At 45.4% G+C, this 20887-nt stretch overlaps 3 protein-coding genes across 4 annotated transcripts in view; 1 reads left to right on the top strand and 2 right to left on the bottom strand.

The window, feature by feature from the left end:
- Nucleotides 1-470: 470 nt before the first annotated feature.
- Zif (Zinc-finger protein) lies at nucleotides 471-2119 on the bottom strand. The gene is made up of 4 exons (XM_017141963.3): nucleotides 1857-2119; nucleotides 1183-1799; nucleotides 893-1027; nucleotides 471-829 (listed from the first exon to the last, which is right to left on the bottom strand). Exons 1-4 carry the CDS (start codon nucleotides 1998-2000, stop codon nucleotides 559-561), a joined length of 1167 nt encoding a protein of 388 aa, XP_016997452.2. The 5' UTR covers nucleotides 2001-2119; the 3' UTR covers nucleotides 471-558.
- A 484-nt stretch (nucleotides 2120-2603) lies between these two features.
- LOC108057654 (DNA-binding protein RFX7) lies at nucleotides 2604-9121 on the top strand. The gene is made up of 4 exons (XM_017141991.3): nucleotides 2604-3928; nucleotides 3990-4232; nucleotides 4570-5005; nucleotides 5064-9121. Exons 1-4 carry the CDS (start codon nucleotides 3159-3161, stop codon nucleotides 7476-7478), a joined length of 3864 nt encoding a protein of 1287 aa, XP_016997480.3. The 5' UTR covers nucleotides 2604-3158; the 3' UTR covers nucleotides 7479-9121.
- Nucleotides 9122-11434: 2313 nt separating this feature from the next.
- The window catches only part of gpp (DOT1 like histone lysine methyltransferase grappa), a 51400-nt gene continuing 41947 nt past the window's right edge, over nucleotides 11435-20887 (bottom strand). The window contains exons 6-10 of one of the 2 annotated variants that reach the window (XR_011418956.1): nucleotides 16546-20235; nucleotides 15693-15911; nucleotides 15125-15616; nucleotides 13341-13861; nucleotides 12825-12964 (exon numbers count right to left, since the gene is read on the bottom strand). Coding sequence is in view for 1 of the 2 variants with exons in the window: in XM_017141989.3 (XP_016997478.2) it covers nucleotides 11928-12964; nucleotides 15125-15616; nucleotides 15693-15911; nucleotides 16546-20235 (5438 nt within the window). In the remaining variant the exon portion in view is untranslated. Of the gene's footprint in view, nucleotides 12965-13340; nucleotides 13862-15124; nucleotides 15617-15692; nucleotides 15912-16545; nucleotides 20236-20887 lie in introns of both variants that reach the window. The other variant, XM_017141989.3, reaches the window with a different exon arrangement.

Genomic DNA, 20887 nt, shown 5'->3' with positions numbered 1-20887 from the left:
ATTATCAACAAAATGGGCCTTTAAAAGCCTATGGTAAATTAAATTATGTGAAACATTATTGTGGAAGTACAAAGTCTTTCCTCACAGATCAAAAGAAATGTAGGTAAATTACGAAAAATATTCAAGTACATGTTTACATACATATGTACTTGAATATTTAAGCTCTGAATTTCCATACTTTTCTACCTTTAAACTTTAAACATTTACTCATCATAGTTTTAAACAATTTAGGGCCGTTTTCTTTAAACTTTACTTTAAATTTAACATTCGTACAAGAAAACAGGCGTTGTTTGAAACTATGATTACTTAAAAATGAATGAAATTTTATCATAACATTTTAATATAAAACTAGTTATTTTACTCTCTAAATTTTATATCAGAAATATCCCATAATTTCTAACAAAAATAACTTTTATTTCATACGAAATAAGTTCATAAAACCAAAGCTATGAGCTAGCGTTAAAAATAGGACTACAAGTTTTGTGGGGTTATATTTGGGAATTATACAGTAATATGTTATATAGAAAGTAAACAAAGATCTTTTTAAATTGTATTGCGTCAATGCGCTTGAATTCGGATCTCGTGCGCATCCTCATCCACGGCAACCATTTCCATCTTCATACTCTCGGCCAGCATCACGGCGTTCTGGTGCAGCTTGGTCTCCTCGTGCTGGCGCATGTGATGCAACAGGCGGAAGTCCTTGTGGCAATAATCGCATCGGTATAGCTTGATGTCTGTATGGATGAGCTCGTGCTTGGTCAGCGAGTGAGCGTAAGCGAAAGCTTTGTCGCACACCTTGCACACGTAGGGCTTAATGCCGCGGTGAACACTAAACGAAAATAAGCAAGGGTGTTATCAAGGAATCCACTTATCAACATAGTGTAATACTTGCTTCTCATGGGACTTTAGGACACTCTCGTAGAAGAATTGTCGGCTGCAGAAACTGCATTTGTAGGGTTTGCTGCCCGTGTGGGAGTACATGTGCTTCCTCAACTGCTCGCGCACCTGGAACTTGGCATCGCACAGTCTGTAAATGTAAGAGAGTATAAAACTTGTATTACTTCGGTAATCTTGAAAGGTTTTAGTGAGTATTGAAAGATATTATATGAAGACTATACAACATTTGTTTAGAAAATATCATACTTTAAGTGCTAATGCTTTATAATAAACTAAATTACTTACTCGCAGGCATACTGGCAGATGGCATCGTGGCGCCGCCGGTGCTCCATCATCCGGCCGCGCTTCTCGTAGAAGTTGCCGCAGACGTCGCAGATGTAGCCGCCCTTCTCGGTGCCGTCGGATGTGGTCAGTGAGTTCAAGCCACGGCGGACGCGACCGCGTCGGGCCTTCAGGCTGGCCTTGGCCGCCTCCTGGAGCGCCAGCTGCTGCGAGGGCGTCTCCTCGTACTGCTTCTCGGCCTCCAGGACGATCTCGGCCTGGTCGGGGTTCATATCGATGGTGTAGTTGTCCTCCAGGTACTCAATGGTGTCGCCCATGCACTCCTGCTGCTCGCCGGCGTCCACCTCCAGGTACTCCTCCTGCCCCTTGTCGTCGTGCTGCTCCTCCTCCCCGGTGGTGGTTTCCTCCAGGATGTACATTTCATCGTCGCATTGCAGCTGCATGCCATCCTCCTCCTTAATCATCATGTCATCGGACTCATCCAGCAGGCCCAGTTCCCGGCAGTATTCCTCGATCTCGGCCTGCTTGCGGAGCGCCTTCTCGCGGAACTGATAGGCCATGTTGAGTTCCACTTTGCAGGACTTGCAGATGCCATCCGGAATCTGCTCCTTGTCGTTAAGCTGGGGAAACGGTGGTTCCTTATCGGTTCGATATAGCCAAGTTGGAGGAGCACTTACCTTGCTGTACGAAGCACCCAGGAGTTGGATCAACATCTCGTTCGGCGTCTCCTCGCCCTCTTCGCGGGATTCGTCCAGGCGCTGCAGTCGCGCACTGGGCTCCAGGCAGACCCGGCACGTCTGTGGGGTTAAGTCGCCGCGCATCCTTGGTTTCTGCTCGCAATTTAATTAAAAGAACCGCTCGTACAGTATTTTAGTGTTAAAATTTGTGTTGCTAAAGTGTTGTGTAAAGCGACTGAAAAAAGAAACGCAAAGGCATCGCCATTTTTTTTACCAGGGATGCAGAAACGAAACTCGCACGCACAGTGGTTATTTTCACTGGTTCCGGGCAACATGGTGAATGCAAATTATAATTTTATAAGATGTTATACACACACAATAATACATTTAATAAAATATTATGAGTTTGTATATTTTTATTTACACGTAATAAATTGAATAGTGCAATAGTGCATGTTATTATAAAAAAAGGTTCCTTAATTATGACAGTGGATAAATACTGAAAAAATAATAAAAATTTAAAATCTTAGTAGAAATTTGTAAACCAGCTTTTAAATTTTAAAATAATGTTAGTAAAATAATTATTTAATTTTAAATTATTTATTAGCTCGTTATGAACCAGTTCATTGGATTGGTACCCCCGACAGTAACGAAAACGATAACAGCAAGATCATAAAAAGGCTGACTTGCAGTTATATGCTTAATTCGCTAATTGAAATATATATAACTAGAAAATTACAGACAAATTGGGGCCAAGTATATTAGATTTCTATTAAAAATTGGCGAATACAACACCGTGTTTACATCTGAAAGTCGTGGCAAAAAAAGGCTATTTTGCACCGCGACGATCTGGCAACGTCGCATATTTTTCGAGACGCAGAACGCAAGATATTTCTTATCTCTCTTGTAAAAAAATGGATTATTTCGCTTCGATCGGTGCGTATCTGGGAAAATCGCATGCTCGTTGGCAGTAGAGAAGGCCACGCACTTTCCACGCCCCACGCCCAGCGCCCCCCGCCCGAGGGGAAAATGGGAAAGCAACATTATCTGGCATCCGTATCTTCGTCCGTCGCAGCCGTCGAAATGTTCGTCGCGCCAGTTATCGACTCGGCAATCTCCATCTCCTAAGGCGCACACACTCAATCGCACGCAGCCCAGCACACAGACACGAACACACCTACGTAACCAGCCAGCGGAAGCGGCCCTAATCTTGGCCAGAAACCACAACAACAGCAGCAGAAGAGGAAGAGGAGCAGCAGCAGGCGGAGGGAAACGGAGGCGCCGCTAGCACTAGCACCTAACATGTCCGAGAAGCACGGCCAGCTGGGTGCGCAGTGGACGAAATCAGCGGCGCCAGCAGCATCAGCACAAGCCACCAATTCCATCCCCATACCATCCCTACCGATCCCCGTAGCGCTTCCCCTCCAGAAACCCAATGCCCATCCGTATGGCAACTGCAGCCTGCAGCCCGCTGATATAGTCTACAATGCAAACCGATTCCAAGGACCTGCTATCCATGCCAAGGGTTCGCCCTTGACCATTACGCCTGTGGGCCCTGGCGGAGCAGGAGCACCTGCCGCCGCCCAGATCTCGCCCACGAGCCACCCCCATGTACCTGTACCTGTAGCCACGCCCAGCGGCTTTGTGCCGCCTCCGTTTCCCAATACCGCCGCCGGCGGTAGTGGAGGTGTCTCCACTTCCGTGCTCACCCCGAATCCCTTCGCGACGGCAGCTGGAAACGCTGCCGCCGGACTGGCCTTCGCCAATGCCTTCAACTTTAGCACGGCCCAGCAACTGGGCCTGGGCAAGATCATGCACGCCATGGGCGGAGCCACGGGAGCGGTATCAGGAGTACCAGTCACCACAAGTCCAGCGACAGCTGCTCCCGCGGCACCCGCAATAGCAGGCCAGCGGCATCCCAATGATGCCGTGCCAGCGGCCAGCGGAGTGATCAACTCCACCATTGCCGAAAATGTGATGAATGCCCTGGGCAGCTCCGGCTCAGCGGGAACGGCAGTGCCCAGCGAGGAGAAGATGCGAAGGGTGCAGCAGGTGATTGAGGCCAGCTTGGAGTGAGTATTGCTGCATTCATTTGAGCTTCCCCTTCTAATTCTTCTGGTTCTTCCCCTTCAGCGACAATGCCAAGCTGCAGATCTCGCAGATCCTTGAGCGTGTCTCGGGATTGAAGCCTATTGAGAAGCTATTCCTGTATCTTCGATTGCCCGGCGAGTGTGCGGACACAGATCCCTTGAGGCAGCCACAGAATCCGCTGGGAACACGCTCGGAGATTAACCACACCATCAATTGGGTGCGTTCCCATCTGGAGCATGATGCGCAGGTGTCCATACCCAAGCAAGATGTGTACAACGATTACATGTGAGTGTTCTTAGAAAAAGATTCTTTTGGAGTCTGAAAAATCTACTGCTAAAAAATTGTTAAGAAGAAAGTGAAAGTTTCATTTTTGCCTGGTACAAAGACTAAACGAATATCGTGGTTTCAGTTTAGGCAATTTGAGTTTAGGCTATTTGATCAATTGTTAACCTAGGCATTTAAAAATATAAATATCCAGAGCGCTAGATATATATATTTCATCCAAATTGCCACCGAATTAATAATAATACTCTTAAATTGTAAAAAAAGGCTTCATCCATAGATAGGTTTAAACCTAATCCTACAAAAATAATTCTAATTTTATTATTTTCCCTTTATATAGAGTTTATTGCGAACGCCTCAGCATAAAGCCGCTTTCCACGGCAGATTTCGGTAAGGTGATGAAGCAGGTCTTTCCAGGCGTGCGTCCTCGCAGACTCGGAACGCGGGGCAACTCGCGCTACTGCTATGCGGCCATGCGAAAGACCACCAAGCTGACGCCTCCACAACTCCCTCAGCTGTGCAAGACGGAGCAGGTAATAGCGGGCGAGAGCCCGGCTGACTCCAGTCACCCGACCAACTCCCCTAGTTTAGGTGGATTGGCGACGACAGGTTCCGAGTCGGAATGCTGGGATGTGGTTCGCAGCTGGGCAGAGAAGCTGCTAAACACTAAGCTAGAAAGCGTGGCGGACCTAAGCTCCCGTATCAGGAGCAACAATGCAACAGTTTCGGCAAAGAAATACACACCCCGGGAACCCAAGGAAAAGAGGGTTTTGGCAGTAAGTTTCGGATTGTCTCTGATCCAGTGATTTCTAACTGATTTTTAACCCTTTTTAGGATATTGGCCCTCTGAAGAAGCGACGCAAAAAGAAGCGCAAGGGCTCCACATCTTCGGAATCCAGCTGCAATCAATTAGTGACTGGTCAGGATGCGGGCAGCAGCCAGGAGGCCAGCGACGAGCAGCTGCTGAAAATCAAACAGGAGATCATAGACTCACCCATTCAGCACCAGCAGCCGCCTTTGGGCTACCTGCAACAGGTAACGCCCATGAACCTGGCCACGGATCAGCGAAGCAGCAGCGCTGTGCGCAACCTCACTCCCAAAATCCTGGAGATGGGCTCGCCTGCCGTTGTGCTCACCCAGCAGGAGGCCTCGCCCACGGGCATAGTCATCAAGGACGAGGTGGAGGACTACACATCAAACATTTTCTGCAAAAAGGTATTGAAGGCGCAGCAGACTAAAGGCTTCTGGGCGAATTCGCCAAGCAGCGGGACAACGGGCGGTGGTGGTCTGCTGGTTCCACCAACAATCACCACCACCTCGGCCACGCCCCCGCCACCAAACTCTGGTAGTTCCCCAGTTCCGGGACCCGGACTTTCCATGGGCCCGCCCTCGCAAATGATGAATGCCAGTTCGGTGAGCCCGTCAAGCAGCGTGGACACCACTCCCAAAGTAGCCTCGCGAAACCAGATGATGATTCTGAGGGCCAAGCGTTTGATGGCAGCGGAGAATGCCGCTTTGGCAGCGGCCACTGAAGACTCCGGTTTGCCCGAAAATCTGGGATTGCCCAGAGAGCGAGTGATCAGCATCTGCAACATGGACAAGCATGAGCTGGATGACTACTTTCTGCCTGGCGAGGATGAAGAGAACTCCGAGGAGCCCGACAACGAGCTGCTCCAATATTTTCAGATGGGAGACGCTGAGGAAAAACAACTGAATTCCTTGGATGCTGCCGAACAGAACCGGAATCCACAAGAGCCAACGACGATGGGCTCCGCGCCGGAGGCGATGCCTGCTCCCGGACGCGGAGCCGCTGTCGTCGCCGCTGCAGCAGCGATGCTGGCGCCGGTGCCAGCGCCTTCGCTGCTGCACGGACAGGCTGCCGTGGGTTCTGCCTCAGCGTCTCTGGCCCTAATGTCAAAAAAGCATCAACAGCAGCACCAGCAGCAGAACCTGCAGCAGCCACTGCAGCGTTCCAAGCAGCTGCCCATTATCAGCAACAACAAGAGAAAAATCAGCTTGAGCAACGCCTCCAGCAATGGCAGCAACAAGAACTGCATTTTCCTGCCCATCTCCCCGAATACCAATGGATCAGTGGCGACGACGGCAGTCGCAGGAACGGCGAATCCCAGCCAGAATTGCTTCGCCAGTCCGGGCTTGACTAGGATGAGGCAAAGACCAAACTTGTTGAGCAAGCAACAATCCCTGGACTGCGACAACCGTGATCCCATGATCGGCGCCCATCGCAAGGGTCGCGGCTACGTGTTCAGCTATCCCACAAGCACGTCTGCCTCCGCTCCGCCGAGTCCATCGATTCTCCAGCAATGGGGCGGTGGAAACTGGTCGTTGGGAGGCGGGAATACGTTTGCAGACAGCAGCCACAGTGCCGATCCGCTGGTTAACCAGAACTCAATGGATCTGGAGACTAGTCTGGCGCTCACGGGAGCCAATGAACTAGATACTTCGGAGATGCAGCGCTCACAATCGGTGCCCTTGTCCCAACTGCAACGGAGGACCAGCCAACAGTCGCCTAGCTTAAATTTTTACTCGGAGAACAGCAATAGTCAGCAGTCTGCGCCGCTTAACGATACAGGATTGCTGTACGAGGAGGTGGGTGTTAGTTCGCTGCTCTCCCCCAATTTCAACAGAAAGTTCGGTAGCATGACGCAACAGACGGCCACGACGTGCAGCTCCTCGGCGGGCTCATCTTCTGGCTACAGCAGCGGCGGCTCTGCCGGAATAGTTTCGCGATCGGTGCCCTCAACTCCGCTGCCCCACCAGCAGCAAACCGGCCTCACATCCTTAAATGGTGGAGCAGGAGCGACAGCCGGCGGAGGAGGAGTTCTGGGAATAGGAAATGGAAATGGCAGTTGCGGAGCTGGAAATGGATTTTTCACCATCTCGGACTCGTTCAACTGGGAAGGATCTACGGGCAATAGTACGGGTCAGTTGGGTTATGGCGCACATTCTTACAGTGCCCGCAATCCACTGGACATATCAAAGTCCATGCCAACGACACCGATTGCCACACAGCGTTTCCGCTACAGTCCTGCCGAAGTGCACCGCGATTTCCTGATCAATGGCAACACCATCGATAGTTTACCTTCGTCGGCCTTTGCAGCGGGCGCAGCGGGTGCTACGGATCCTACTTTGGCTCTAAGCACGGACACCCTCATCGATGACAGTGCGCCAAGCAGTGCCGACGTGGTCGAAGCGATGATCGGTGTCACAGGCATTCTCGACGACTTTTAGAATTTGCATGAAGAGAAAGCTCGGGAGGAGATTAAAATATCAGAACGGCAAGATGCGGATGAGGTGGAGGAAGTCCAGTCTGCTGAAAAGGAGGATGCCAATGTGGTGGCCTGCCTGCTGCAGCATGTGGACCAATTGTAGAGCCTCTTTTTACATACATCCTTTCTGCCGTATTGACGTCTCGTTAGTTTTGTTGTGTGTTATCTGTTAAGTCCATAGTCATTGTTCCTGATCTGAGTATGTAGGACATCAGTTGGGCACAACTTCTAAATTTGTATTGCCTTTAATTGTATAAAAATTCGAAAGTAATTTGAAATTTTAAAAAAATGTAGACAAAAAATATGTTTTAAAAAGTTTTCTCAACTGATATTCGATATGATTCAGGTACTGGAACAACAGCATGTGTAAATGTAGTCCTCCACACACGAGCTTTCTCTTCGTGCCACTCGCTAGCTAAGTAAAATCCAACAAAATCCTATCTTCCCTCTGTCTAAACTAATCAACAGCTTAACTGTGCCTCTAACCGGTTTCAAGAAGTGTCCAACAGCATTAGAGGTATACGCTTGAGCCGACTCGAGTAATCTAACATTACCCTCAGGCCCTCGTTGTATGCATGCTATTGGCAAATTGTTAAAATTACTAAGCATTAACATAAACACACAGAAGACGATAGTGGGTGCCCTTGATGTATGTAGTTACAAAGTTTTATTGTTGAACAACATTACAAATGAAACGAACTTAAAGTCTGAATGAAGGAAACGTGTGCAGCGGTTTTAAAAACGAAAACAAATTTACAAAATGTAACTGTAAACGAATGTACATCTAGAACTATAGAACTAAACCTCGGCGCTCGACGAGTTTGTCTTCCTGCGACCCTCGATTGTACATATATAAGAATATATATATATATTTCTAGAGGGATTTCCACACGGATTTTAAAGGGGGTCGCAGCGAACCAGTCTCAGTTCAAAATTGTCAAATTTAATTGTGTGTTTGTATGGTGTTGTAAGGTATCGAGAATAACGAGCTTCGTCAATTGTTCATCCATTTATTGGCCTCCTGGGCGTAGTCCTTCGATTTTACTAACCAGCCCCGATCTGCATATTCTATTTGTTAGACTCTATCTTTATCTGTCTATCTTAAAAGCTTTTAATTCTTCGATTAGTTGTAAGTGTTTGTTTGTTATACCTGTTTATTATTTTTGTTTAACTCACGCTTGGTCTGTCCGATCTGCGTAAGTTACTTTAGTTGTGCTATCAATGGATTTTGTACGATGTCTACAATTCAAGTTTTCTAATGCCTGAATTTCTAGTTGTAATTTCGTTTCTTGTGCCCAGTCTACCAGAGTCTTTAGTTTCTTTCTAGCGCTTTGAACAAAGTTTAGCTCTAAACCCTTTTTATTAATAGTTCACATTGCAAATGAATGTTAGTTTGTTTGTAAAACAAAGTAAAACACAAACCCGAACCTATTTTTGTTCTAAAACAAATGATTCCGCTCCTGAAACAGCAGAACACGTTTTTAAAAAATGTAAAGAAAATAAATCATAATTGTGCCTCAGGCTTTATTGTAAAACAAATATATACCACAACAAAAAATATTCATACAAACATACAAAATGCATTAAAAAACAAAGAAAAAATTAGCTACGTATACACACATAAATAGATTAATAGAACGTTATACGAGTATAATTAAATATACACTCATTTACAACAAGCAAGGATAGGGAATCAAATGAATTTGTTAGAACCTCAGATTCAACCAATTATTCATATATAGTCAACAAGAAAATAATACAATAACCAGAACTGCACCCATAGCCTAAAGTAAACATTGTCAGCTAAATTCTAAAATAAAAAGCAAAAAAAATTAACGATTATTTATTTTTAAGCAGCGCCAATTACCCCGCAGTACGCTTTGAACAACAAACAACAATATACCAGTAAAACTAGCAATAGACCTAAGTATGGAAAATAATATAAACATATTGTCACCGGGAACACTTTAGATGAGATATATGCAATTATACAGAAACAATGCATTAAAGTTAAACGAACCAAAACTGTACTTTTTTATAAGATATTTGAATGACATAAAATACAGATAACAGAAACGAAAAATAAGCGGATTTATTGGTTTGGAGAGATTATAAGTGGGCGATGAGATGTTGCAACCATTTCTTATCTTTCACTTCTTCAGCGGCAGGAAATTTTAATTCTCGTTCAGCTTATCAATTATAATTGATTATTATAATTATAATAGGAAATTTTCTTGATTCCTGAATATGTTACTTAATTCCCAGCGTTAAAAGGTGTAAGGTCCATTATATAACGGCAGCTATGGCAAGCTGATCATTCTTTTTTCAGGCACAATAAATGAAGCAGTGACCACGGGGAAAACTGGTTTATGGGGTTGATAATTCTAAGATTATATTAGTAATATTATTTCTCACAGGAAAGCGAAATTTATGATTATGATATTATTCCAGCTTGTTTGGGTCTGGTTTTTCGAACAAATTTTGAACTTGTTCAAATATTTATCCAGTACAGAATAAAACGTTGCGATGACGTTTTAGAAGAAAATTCTGACGGACCATTTATTCTGTATAAACTTTATATGCTCTTTGAAGTTAGCCTGCAAATTCAAACCATGTTCAATAAAAAACATTTGTTTTAATTATATTTTAATATTTTTTATTAAACGTTTAAGTTTAAAATAATAATATGCAATTAATATTTGTTAAATATACATAATAATACTTTTTATTTTAATATGCGTGTGTGCTCATTTAATGTTTTTTTCCGTCATTCTTTTCCACGAAAATGTTACTTTTACGTTATTCGTTTATTATTTTATGAATTTTACATGTAAATTTAACTATTTAATAATATTTTATTTTATATGCATTTTACATGTCATTATTTTTAATAGCGCCAAAATAATATTTCATTTGCTACAACTCTGGTTTATTGCGCCACATTCGTTTCCGATTTATCTCGGAATCAGTATAATATTTTACGTATAAAAATCATTTTGCGCCTTGATGTACATACATACTTGTTTCATTAATATAGTTATTATTTTATTTTCTCATTTATTACTCGTATTACTCACTACGCTAATAGCACATTTGAAATTCCCTTTATTCGCTATAAGTACTGTTAATCATATAAGTTTTATAGTTCTTTATGTTTTGCTAAATATTTGTCGTTTATGCTGGTTTTTAAATGCTTGTAAATCATTTATTTCTTTATTTTCGGTTTAATTGGTTTCCTGATATTTTTAGCTCCCACACTGCTCGCTCGTATATAATATATATGTATATATTTTGTATATGCCTGCTATAATATAATATAATTTATAAAATTGTTGTTTATCTCGCTGAGGTGGAAAATTCATTAATTTATAAGGTTACTTGTTGTTCTGTTTCTTTTGCTGCTGCTGCGGTTGCGAATGCATGTTGCTTGTATACGTTATCTAATTTCCTCTACTTCAGTTTAGATTTATTGTTTTGCGATTAATTTGTTAAAGTATTTGTATATCATCTGCTTGCTATTTGAGCACACTCAGTACATCAAATACGTATGTTCCTATATGCGAGCGAAAATAAAAAATCATATGTAAATAAAAAACGCCTATAAATTTATAATTAAAAAAATGTAAATCGTTTGTGCCATATTTGGATATATTTCGTAAACGTGCTGTTCAAATATTGAAATGTTATCTCTAAAAGTAAAGTAAAATTTTAGCAACATCGACTTTTGAATCCTTATATACATTCGAATAATGGAAGCAATTTACTTTCAATCCATCTCCGTCGTCTTGAAAACAGGAACGGGCTTAGAATTTGAGGGTTGGTCCCAATTCAACGTGGCGAAACTGTAACAGCAGATCCCTTAAAACAATTTAATTAAACCAAGTCAGAAAAATAAGAAAAGTAACGAACAAAACGAAATCGGTGAAATTATTTTAGTTTTATTTCCAAAATAAAAAAGACAAAACACTCAACTTATGGGCAAACGTAATTAAACAATAATTCGAATTAAATACATAATCATAATAATTGGTAATCGGTACAAAGAAGTCAGTAACATTGTTCATCAGGAGTTGGGTTTTTCTGGTTCAACCTTATAAAGAAATACGAAAAACTTGCCTAGTCTAATTAGAATTATCAATGAAATAAAAACACACTGGTGACAAAAGAGCTTGTGGATAGAAATAATCAAATAAAACAAGGCAATTTAAGAGCTGGGCTATACAATAAGTTAGCTATGCATACACAATTCATTTAGTTAAAATTACAAAAAATCTTCATCAAATACATTATAATTCACAGGATTCTTCGCGATCCATTTACAAATAATCTGGCTAAAAAGCATTAAAGCATTGCATACTTTTCTGGATATCTCTCCGTTCTTCAGCAAATTGAACTAAATTAGTTTACTAAATTAATTACTCGTTGTGGTGGTTGAGTTGTTGTTAATGTTCATGTTGTTGTTCGGGGGCAGCAGATCGCCCGTTTGGCTGCGACTGTCCATTGACCAGTCCCAGTCCTTGCCCTTTGGCCGGAATTTGGAGGATTTGTGATGGTGCTGCTGCTGCTGATGATTAAATCCACTATGGTGGGGAGATGATTTTTCTTTGGGTGACTTTCCAGATTTTCCTACAAGTGGCGCAGTCGCGCCCACCACATTATTGGGAGCCGCCAAGTTGGGTGGACCATTTCCCGCCGCATCTGCTGCCGTGGGTGGTGCACTTGAGTTGGAGTAGGCCAGCAGCTCGTCGCAGTCGTACTCCCAGTTCCTTTCGCAGAATTTCTTTTTGTAGTGCTTCTCCGAACTGCCCTTCGATTTACGCTGGTACTTCAGCGGTATCCCACCCAAATCCCCAGACAGTATTGGTCCACTGGCCAAAGGTGGAGTGGCCACACTGGCTGCACTGGGACTCGGTGTTCTGGGCAATCCAACGTCGCTGAGCGGCGGCGACTCGATGGCACTGGGATCCACCGGCGATACGGTCTTCAGGGAACTACCAGCATGCAGAGAAGAGGAGGCAGAGGATTTGATGCTACTATCGCTTAGGTGATCGGACAGGTGATGTTGCTGCTGTTGGTGCTGCGCCTGCAACTGTTGCTGTTGCTGCTGCTGTTGACTGCTGCCCCCACTGCCGCTGCTGATGTTGTTTTGCTGGCTATGGTGGTTGTACAGGCTGTTGCTGCTGCTACCGCCGCTTCCAATGGGCAGCTCCAGTTGAGAAGAGCTGGACGAGGTGGACAAAAACGTGCGCACCGCATCCGAGTTGCTGCTGCTGTGCGTAATGCCTGAGTCCGGCGAAGTGTTGCAACTAATCGAAGCCGGCACCGTATCGCCATCGATGCTCCGCCTGGTTTTATCCAATTCCGTACTGGCGAAGGCCACCAGACGATCGAAACCAGAGCTGACCCGATGCTGCCAGTGGGATTCATCATCGGCGGCAATAACATCATCTGGGGAAATGTGCAAAAATGGTCGTTAGTTTTGACTTATTTAAAACCATGATAACAGTGCGAAAATTTCGATTTGGTTTGGGTGAGGTGGTGAGTTTTAGTGGGTTTTTGGAAGAAGTCAGTCGAAAGGGTGGTAACAATAGCACTGGCGATTACGCGTAGTATCCTAAGCTTTTTCCGTATTTAATTTATCTTCTTGGTACAGTAGCGTTTAGCTTTGCGTGCAGGATTGTATGTTTTCGTGTTCTTTTGTTTCATGTGTTTGGTGTGGTAAATGTGGTTAAAACAAAGGTGTTACATAATGAACGTATAATAAATAAATCATAACTAAATCATAATTAAAAGAAAGAAACCAATTAGGCGCAACAGAACTTACCTCATGCTCGTTAAAATTTCATAAATTTTGTTCGGGATTTTTAATTATAATTTGGCATATAAATTCTGTACTTTTAGTAGGTAAATTATTAAACGCAAAAATTAAAAGTTGTCTTTTGTAGGTTTCTGATTTGAAATCTTTGTTTTTTTTTCATCAGGTTTTTTGTACTCTGTACTCTGCTTATTATTTATGGTTATTAGAAGATTGTTTCTTTCGCCCAACAACAAACATGTTTTCGGTTTTGCTTTTCGTTTGGTTTGTTTGAGGAATTTTGAGGTATGCAAGTCAATCAATTCAATTCAATTCAATTCAATTCAGTTCAATGCAAGTCAATTCAATGCAATCGATCATTGGTTATTGGGGTACTGTGGGGCAACTACTACTACTATCGGCCAGAACATATCCGTTCAGATTCTGATTACTATGGGCAGCTGATAGTTTCGTTGGGCCAGACAAAGTCGTGCGAAGGCGACGTCTGGGATCATAATTAGTTATAGTACGTTGCGTTGCCAAATCGTTAACTGTATGGAGTAGAGCATAATAGAAGGGATAATAAAGAAGGCTGGATAAGATGGGACATAATTTGTTGGTTTGTTTGGTTGTTTTTGGTTCTTAGCATTACCAATTTGCATTTGCAGTTTGTTTTTTTTTTTTTTGTTTTATCGAATTTTAGTAAAATTGAAAATTAATTATGCATTATAATAACATTCCAGAAAGTTGCTTTTTTGGGTTAATTTTGAAATAAATGTTTGCTTATGGGGGTGTGTGAGTGTTGTATATTTATGTATGGTTTTTACAAATAGCTATTTAGCTTTATATGTGTGTTTGTGTTTGCGGGTGGCTCTGGGTAACATATTATATATGCAGTAGGTATAGATGATTGATTTGGCATGACGCTTAGGATAAAAGAGGAGCTAAAATACTTTCAGCATGTTGGATGTTGTTGGCTTTGCTTTTGTGGTCGCTTACTTTTTTTCATATGATACAATAATGTTTGTTGAGGCACGGAAAATATACAGAAAAACCCCTTCTTAGATGTCGGGAAATACAAATAATTTTTGAAGTACATTTCACTCGCGAAATCCTTGCAGTTTAGTTTTGTTCAAATTCTTTGATGTTCGCCGTTAGTTTTCACCCACTAAAGTTTACAAATTTTAATGTCGATGGCAAAATAAAAATACAAAAAGCATTAAAAAAATCATAATAAAATAAAATGAAACATTCAAAGGTACTGAAACTAAAATAAGCAACAATTACAGAGTGTACTACAAGTTAAAGGGACAAAAACCAAACTACGAAGAACACACAACAATTAAAATGAATTAAGAAGTGGGAAAATTAAGATAATTTTGTTTGCATTTTGTATTTACAATAGGTAAAATGTCTAAATGTAGGTACAAATGTAAGTATAATTGTGTTCAGATGTGTGTTTGTGCAATGTTTAAAAGCAAATCATGCCGAGTCAGAATCGGAGTTAGATCCTGAGCCAGAACTAGAACTGGAACTCGACGATGAGGATCCGCTTTCGGATCCACCATCCTCGGATACGACTTGCTCCTCTTCCGGCTCAGATTCCACCTCCGGTTCCGCTTCCGGTTCTACTCGCTTCATGGTTAGATCTTCTGCCACCGTTTGGGCGGCTAGTCGAGTTTGGTATTTGTGCTGGTGAAGAATGTGTGTTTCTAGCGGGTATGCTACGTGTGCTGGTGGTGGTGCGTGTTGTGGTGCAGATTTGGGCGCTGATACCCTGGTCGAATTTTTGGCTTGGTCTACGTATAGCTTACCATCGTCGGCGGCATTGGCATTGCGCTGTCCGCCCAAAGTTGGCGTGGTGCTGTGGCTGTGACCGTGACCGTGACTAAGACCATGTCCAAGATGAGGTACCCTCAATTGCTGCTGGGCCAGCTGCAGATGTTGCTGCTGCTGTTGCGACTGATGGTGGTGCAACATTTGCTGTTGCTGTGGGTGGTGCGACAGCTGCAAGGGACGCTCATCGCCCAACAGCGAATTGATCTCGGGACTCATCAGTAATGGTGGATCCACCAGCAACTTGCCATTGTTGCTGTTGCTGCGTCGTCCGCACGACGATGACGATGACGAGGGCGTCGGTGAGGGCGTGGTCGCGTCGTGAGCTGGAGGCGGCGGCAGCACTTGCCCGTTGGCATAGAGGTGGGCGTGGTGCTGCTGTTGCGTCGGAGGCGGCTCGTAGTGGGCCAATTTCGAAGGACGCGGCGGTTGCTGATGCGGCGCCAACGGCGAGCTGCGTTTTATTCCCACTAAAAGAAAATATTATTAATTTAGAAATGGTCGAGTTAAAACAATAACATTGTTCAGCCTTTTCTGAATGCTTACGTTCAACTTTGTGCGGAGTCCCATTAATACTGGCCCCATGGTGATGATAACTGTGGGCTGGAGGCGCCTGGTGAGCATAGTGCGTTGCTAGTTCCAGGCCAGGAGGCGGTACTCCCGCTGTCGACGATGAGGCAGCTGCTGCTGCGCGTCGTTGACGCTCCTCAGTCTCCTCCTTGTACTTCCTGGCACGCACATGATCCTGCAGAGAGGCAGCTAGACCTATGGACAAGTTAGAGATGAAAAAAGTTAGTGACGATCATTATAACATCAAGAGGATCTGTTCTTTTTAATAATATTCAATCGAACAAGGGAGAACGCTATAGTCGGGTTGGTGTCCCGACTATATAATACCCGTCACTCGGCTAAAGGGATTGCAAGGGAGATGGATAAATAAAATTTTTTTGATTGCATACAACTTTTTTAATGAATGGTCCGATTTGAAAAAAGTCTTCTACATTTCGATAGGTATAAATATACCCAACCAAATTGCATTTGTACTTCACGAAAATCTTTAAAGGTATGGTATTTTAAAATCGTTAGTGGGCGATTGTGGGCGTTAGAGGGGGCGTGGCGCTTAGCTGAAATAAACTTGCGCTGCGTAGGAAGCCCAAGAATATGTGTGGGAAATCTCAACCTTCTAGCTTTTGTAGTTTCCGAGATCCCAGCGTTCATACAGACGGACAGACAGACATGGCTATATCGACTCGGCTAGTGACCCTGATCAAGAATATATATACCTTATGGGGTCGAAAACGCTTCCTTCTAGCTGTTACATACTTTTGCACGAATACAATATACCCTTTTACTCTACGAGTAACGGGTATAAATATTTAATTGGCTAATTTAAATGTACCTTCTAGTGGAGGATTGGCACCATTCAAACGCGGTCCCCGCAAAGTAGCTGCTCCCGCCGACCCTGCTCCCTTCGACTGTTTCTGCTGCTGCTCCTCGTGGAAATAGGCCTCGATGCTGCCCTTCAGCTCCGCACGGGGCAAGGCGACCGGCTGATAATCCCGACCAGAACGAGCAGAAGCCGAGTGTGTTGTTGGCGGTGCTGTTCCTGCGTTCGCTCGAGCTCCACCCTGGGCCTTCTGGACATAGGCCACATGAGCCAAAGTGGCCAGATTGCTGTTTCCTCCCGCTGCTGCTGCTCCGCCAGCCGCGACATTAGGTCCTCTTTCCTGAGCATAGCTGGTTGGATGCGGCTCCTGGGATTCCTCGGAGAGCGGACGCACATGAACTCTCTCCGGTCGCTGGGCATTCAAGTTGATTAGCAGACGATCGTTGGATCGCTCATTGAGGAAGGCTCGCTCCATGAAGTTGGCGCCACTGGTGCTCATGTTCACAGCTGCATTAATGATGCTCTGATGCGAGATCTCCAGGGTTCGCTCGATCTCCCCGTTAACCAAATCGCCAATAGTCTTGCCCGAACTGGGAACTGGTGCCCCGTGTCCCGGAAGCGGCGGTGTGGCCTGCGGCGTCACATGTTGGCTGAGCTTCTCCTGCGACAGATGACGACGCAGGGCCATTTTTGCGGGTGAAACCTGCGTGTAATCCGGCTGCGAGGAGTTGGAGCTTGGCCTGCTTGGCGGACGGATGCGATAGCCGCCGTAATCCGAGTTGGCGGAACTTGCCCGAGGCAACAGCTCCAATGGCTGCTGCTGCTGCGGCTCCACTATCAATTGCTCCCGGCTGCCCGAACGCTGGAGATGACCATCAGCCGGCGGTGCCTTGAACTCATTGGGATGATGGGGATGGGGATGCGGATGGGCATGGGGATGGGGATGCTGCACATGCTGCTGCAGACGATGTTGCTGATGGTGTTGTTGCTGCTGCTGGTGATGATGTTGCTCCTCCACCCTCATCTGCTGACGCTGTGCCGCATGAGCAGCTGCTGCCAACATGAGTTGCTGTTGCTGGAGTTGCTGCTGCTGCTGCACCATATAGTGTTCATAGCTAGTGGCGCTAACTGAGCTGCGTCGCCTTTGGTAAGATCCCAGATCCGCCGGCGTTGTCTGCTGCTGTCCGGCTGCATACAAAGCAGCCATGTGCGAGGGAGGAGGCGGTGGTGGGGGTGGCACTTGTCGAACCGGTGAATACTTCGGCTCCTTGGCTGCCTGATACTTGCCCGATCCCGTGGCCTTGCCCACTGCCCCGCCGTAAGCTCCATATGGAAGATTTGCCGGCGGGGGCGGCGCAGTGGAGGCGGTGGCTCCTGCCCCTGGACCCGGCAGCGGTGGTGTGATCGGGGATATAGTGGTATTTGCGTTCAGATGCATCAAGCCCTGCGTGGACACGGTGATGATGTTGTGCAGATTGTTGGGCAGCCCCTGGGGGACGGCCTGCTGCTGCTTCGATCGCTTGGGCGCCGGACTGTGGAGTGGCGAGGGGGATGGCGATGAATCCACCGCCTTGCTGCGCTGCTCCTGATCCTCGTTCAGAGCCGTGGTGATGATGCTCTTCAACCGATCCTCAAAGTTGGCCACCTTGGGCGATTCCTGCTTGCGACTGGCCGACAGTCCGGGCAACTCGCACTTGGGCAGCTGGGAAAGATTCACCTGCTGCTGCTGCTGCTGTTGTTGCTTGGGTGCTGGCATCAGAGTGCTGTCTTTGTAGTGGTGGCCAGGGGAGGATTTAATGCTCACTGGCGCAGAGGGCGGAGGTGGTGGCGGCGCCTCTAAAATTGCCTTGTTCTTGCCATTCACTTGGTAAGGTGGCGCAGCTGCTCCTTGGAACTTGCCAGCTTCAATCTGACGGCAAGTCTCGACTATTTTCTGCGCCAGCACTTCGGGATTGCTCTCCTGGATCTTGCCCACTTCCGGAACCTCCGGCCATTCCTGGGAACGAGCACGATGCTCCCGACTGCGGCGAGAGTTCTTCACCGAGTTCAATTTATTGCTTTGCACGGTCACAGAATTCGCAGCAGTAATGGTCGTGGAGGAGGATGAGCAAGTTGAAGTTCCCGTCGACACAATCATGTTGGTTCCTTGCGCCAAAAGCGTCGCTGCCGTGGACCTCTCCTCCGCTGTCTTCTGCAGCACCGTGGTCTCCTGTTCGATGGTCGACACCTGGGCATAAAGTTTCTTGCGCTGGCTCAGCGTATTGGCAATCTCCTTTAGCACCAGTTCCTGGGCAGTGGTCTCCGAAAGTTCCGGGGGCACCTCCAGCTTCACCTTTCCATTGACCGTGCCACAGAGTTTCTGATATTCGGCAAGGTTCTTCAACTGCTTGTTAAGCAGGAGCTTCTGCTCACCCTCGTAAAAGGTGACTTCGTTACGCATCCTGCTCGCCGTGTGCTGCAGATCCTTGTGTCTACCCACAATTTCCTTCGCCTGGGCGATCAGATCGTTGGGTGAATTCACATGGATGCCCAGCTCGTTCATGCGCACTTTCAGTAAGGCAACACTGTCATCGATCAGCACCTTTATCTGCTTGTCCAGCTGACTGGCGCGGTTCTTCAGCCTGGCCATACGCTCCTGCTCTTGGGCAATCTGCTTCTGAACCTGCGGCACATAGGCACTGGACTTCATGTGCTCAATCATCGAAGTGTATTGCGAGCGGAACACATCCAGCAGGATCTGCAGGGCGTAGGGGGTATCCTGTGGCGCCGCCGGAATATCCAACTCCGTGTGTGCCATGTTCTCCGTGAGCAGAGCTGTTAGCTGCTGATCCACGGTTCCAGGAGCTGCTGGCAGCTTCTTCGTCATGGTATCCAGCGAGGTACTCAGCACCGTTTGCTTGTGCAGTGCTTCTAGACCCACAATCTTCAAGGATTTTCGGCCGCGTGCCCCCTTCTTCATGCGTCCTTTGCGACCTGGTCCTGCGCTGGCGGCCCGCGGTTGATCCTCCTTGGAGCTCGACTCCTTGCTGGCCACCGCTGCCGCCGCCGCCGCTGCTGCTACAGCCTCCGCTTCCCTTTGGGCAGCTGCAGCTGATTTGCTGGCTATCGCAGCTTTCCTGGTCAACTTTTTGCGCTTCTTCTGCGTTGTGGCTCGTGCCTGGCGGCCAACTGCTCCTCCATTACTGCCGCCGCCATTGCTGTTGGAGTTGTTGTTCTCCTCGTCATCCGACTGCGAACTCTTGCCCTTCGAACTGCACCAGTCGGACCAAACTTTCCGGGTCATCGGGCCATTGGAGGCGGACGTGGTGTTGGTGGCCGTGGTGGTGTTGCCACCATTACCGTTCGTTGCCTCGCCATCGCTTTCCGTGCTGCTTTCCATGTCCAGACTGCGTTGCTGCGGTGTTGGTTGCTGATGCTGCTGTTGTTGGTGGTGCTGCTGTTGCAGTTGATGGCGTGTTTTGGAGGCAGCTTGTTGCCCACTGGCAGCTGCTATTCCCCCACCGCTGACATTCGCCGGAGACTGCGACTGATGGCGCTGCTGATGGGCGGCGGTGGCGGCAGTTCCGTTCGACTGTTCCCGCTCCCGCTGATAATTGTTGTTGTTGTTGGCGTGATTGTTGCTGTTGTTATGGTGGTTGTTATGATGGTGCTGGCCAACGTTCGCCTCTCGCTTGGCGCGATCACGTGTGGTCCGAACAGTGCCTAAAACAAAACAATAAATACTTCTTTAGTATAAAAAAAAACAACCGAAATGCTTATAAAATTAGATACTTTTGTGGACCTATCTTAGATCCCATGGGCTAATTTAACGAATTATTTTTACTGTGTTCTTCCTGTATTAAAGGTAACATAAATACTTATAAATTATTTATAAGAATTTGGTTGATTAACTAACTTTTTATTTTTTCTATTTAAAAAAACCCTAATAGAAATATGTTTTGTAAAACACACATTATCTAGATATAACAAACGGACGAAACAAAAAAATATTGATCAGGAATATTACTCAATATTCAAAGATGTTCAGCAAAAATTTATTTTACTTCTGTATTTTTTCTTAGCCTATTAAAATAGCTAAACTATTATTTTAACACCAACCAGAATATAAGTAAATAAACTTTAGCTCCTACAGCTGCAGAATAAGACATTACAAAGAGGTATTTCTTATAAACTGACTAGACTAAAACATCCAAAGAAACCTGATTTAATGATTGAATTGATCATATTCGTGATTTTAAACAAATAGAAACATATTTTCATTCCAAAAGTGATTTGATTGCGAAAATAATAAAACAGAAAAAGGAATTCTTGATTTTGACAGTGATTGATTGGTTGGGAATTTTCATGGTGACGA

This window comes from Drosophila takahashii, chromosome 3R, assembly GCF_030179915.1.
Source record: "Drosophila takahashii strain IR98-3 E-12201 chromosome 3R, DtakHiC1v2, whole genome shotgun sequence".
Lineage (NCBI taxonomy): Eukaryota > Metazoa > Arthropoda > Insecta > Diptera > Drosophilidae > Drosophila > Drosophila takahashii.
This window is presented reverse-complemented; position numbering and strand designations above follow the sequence as displayed.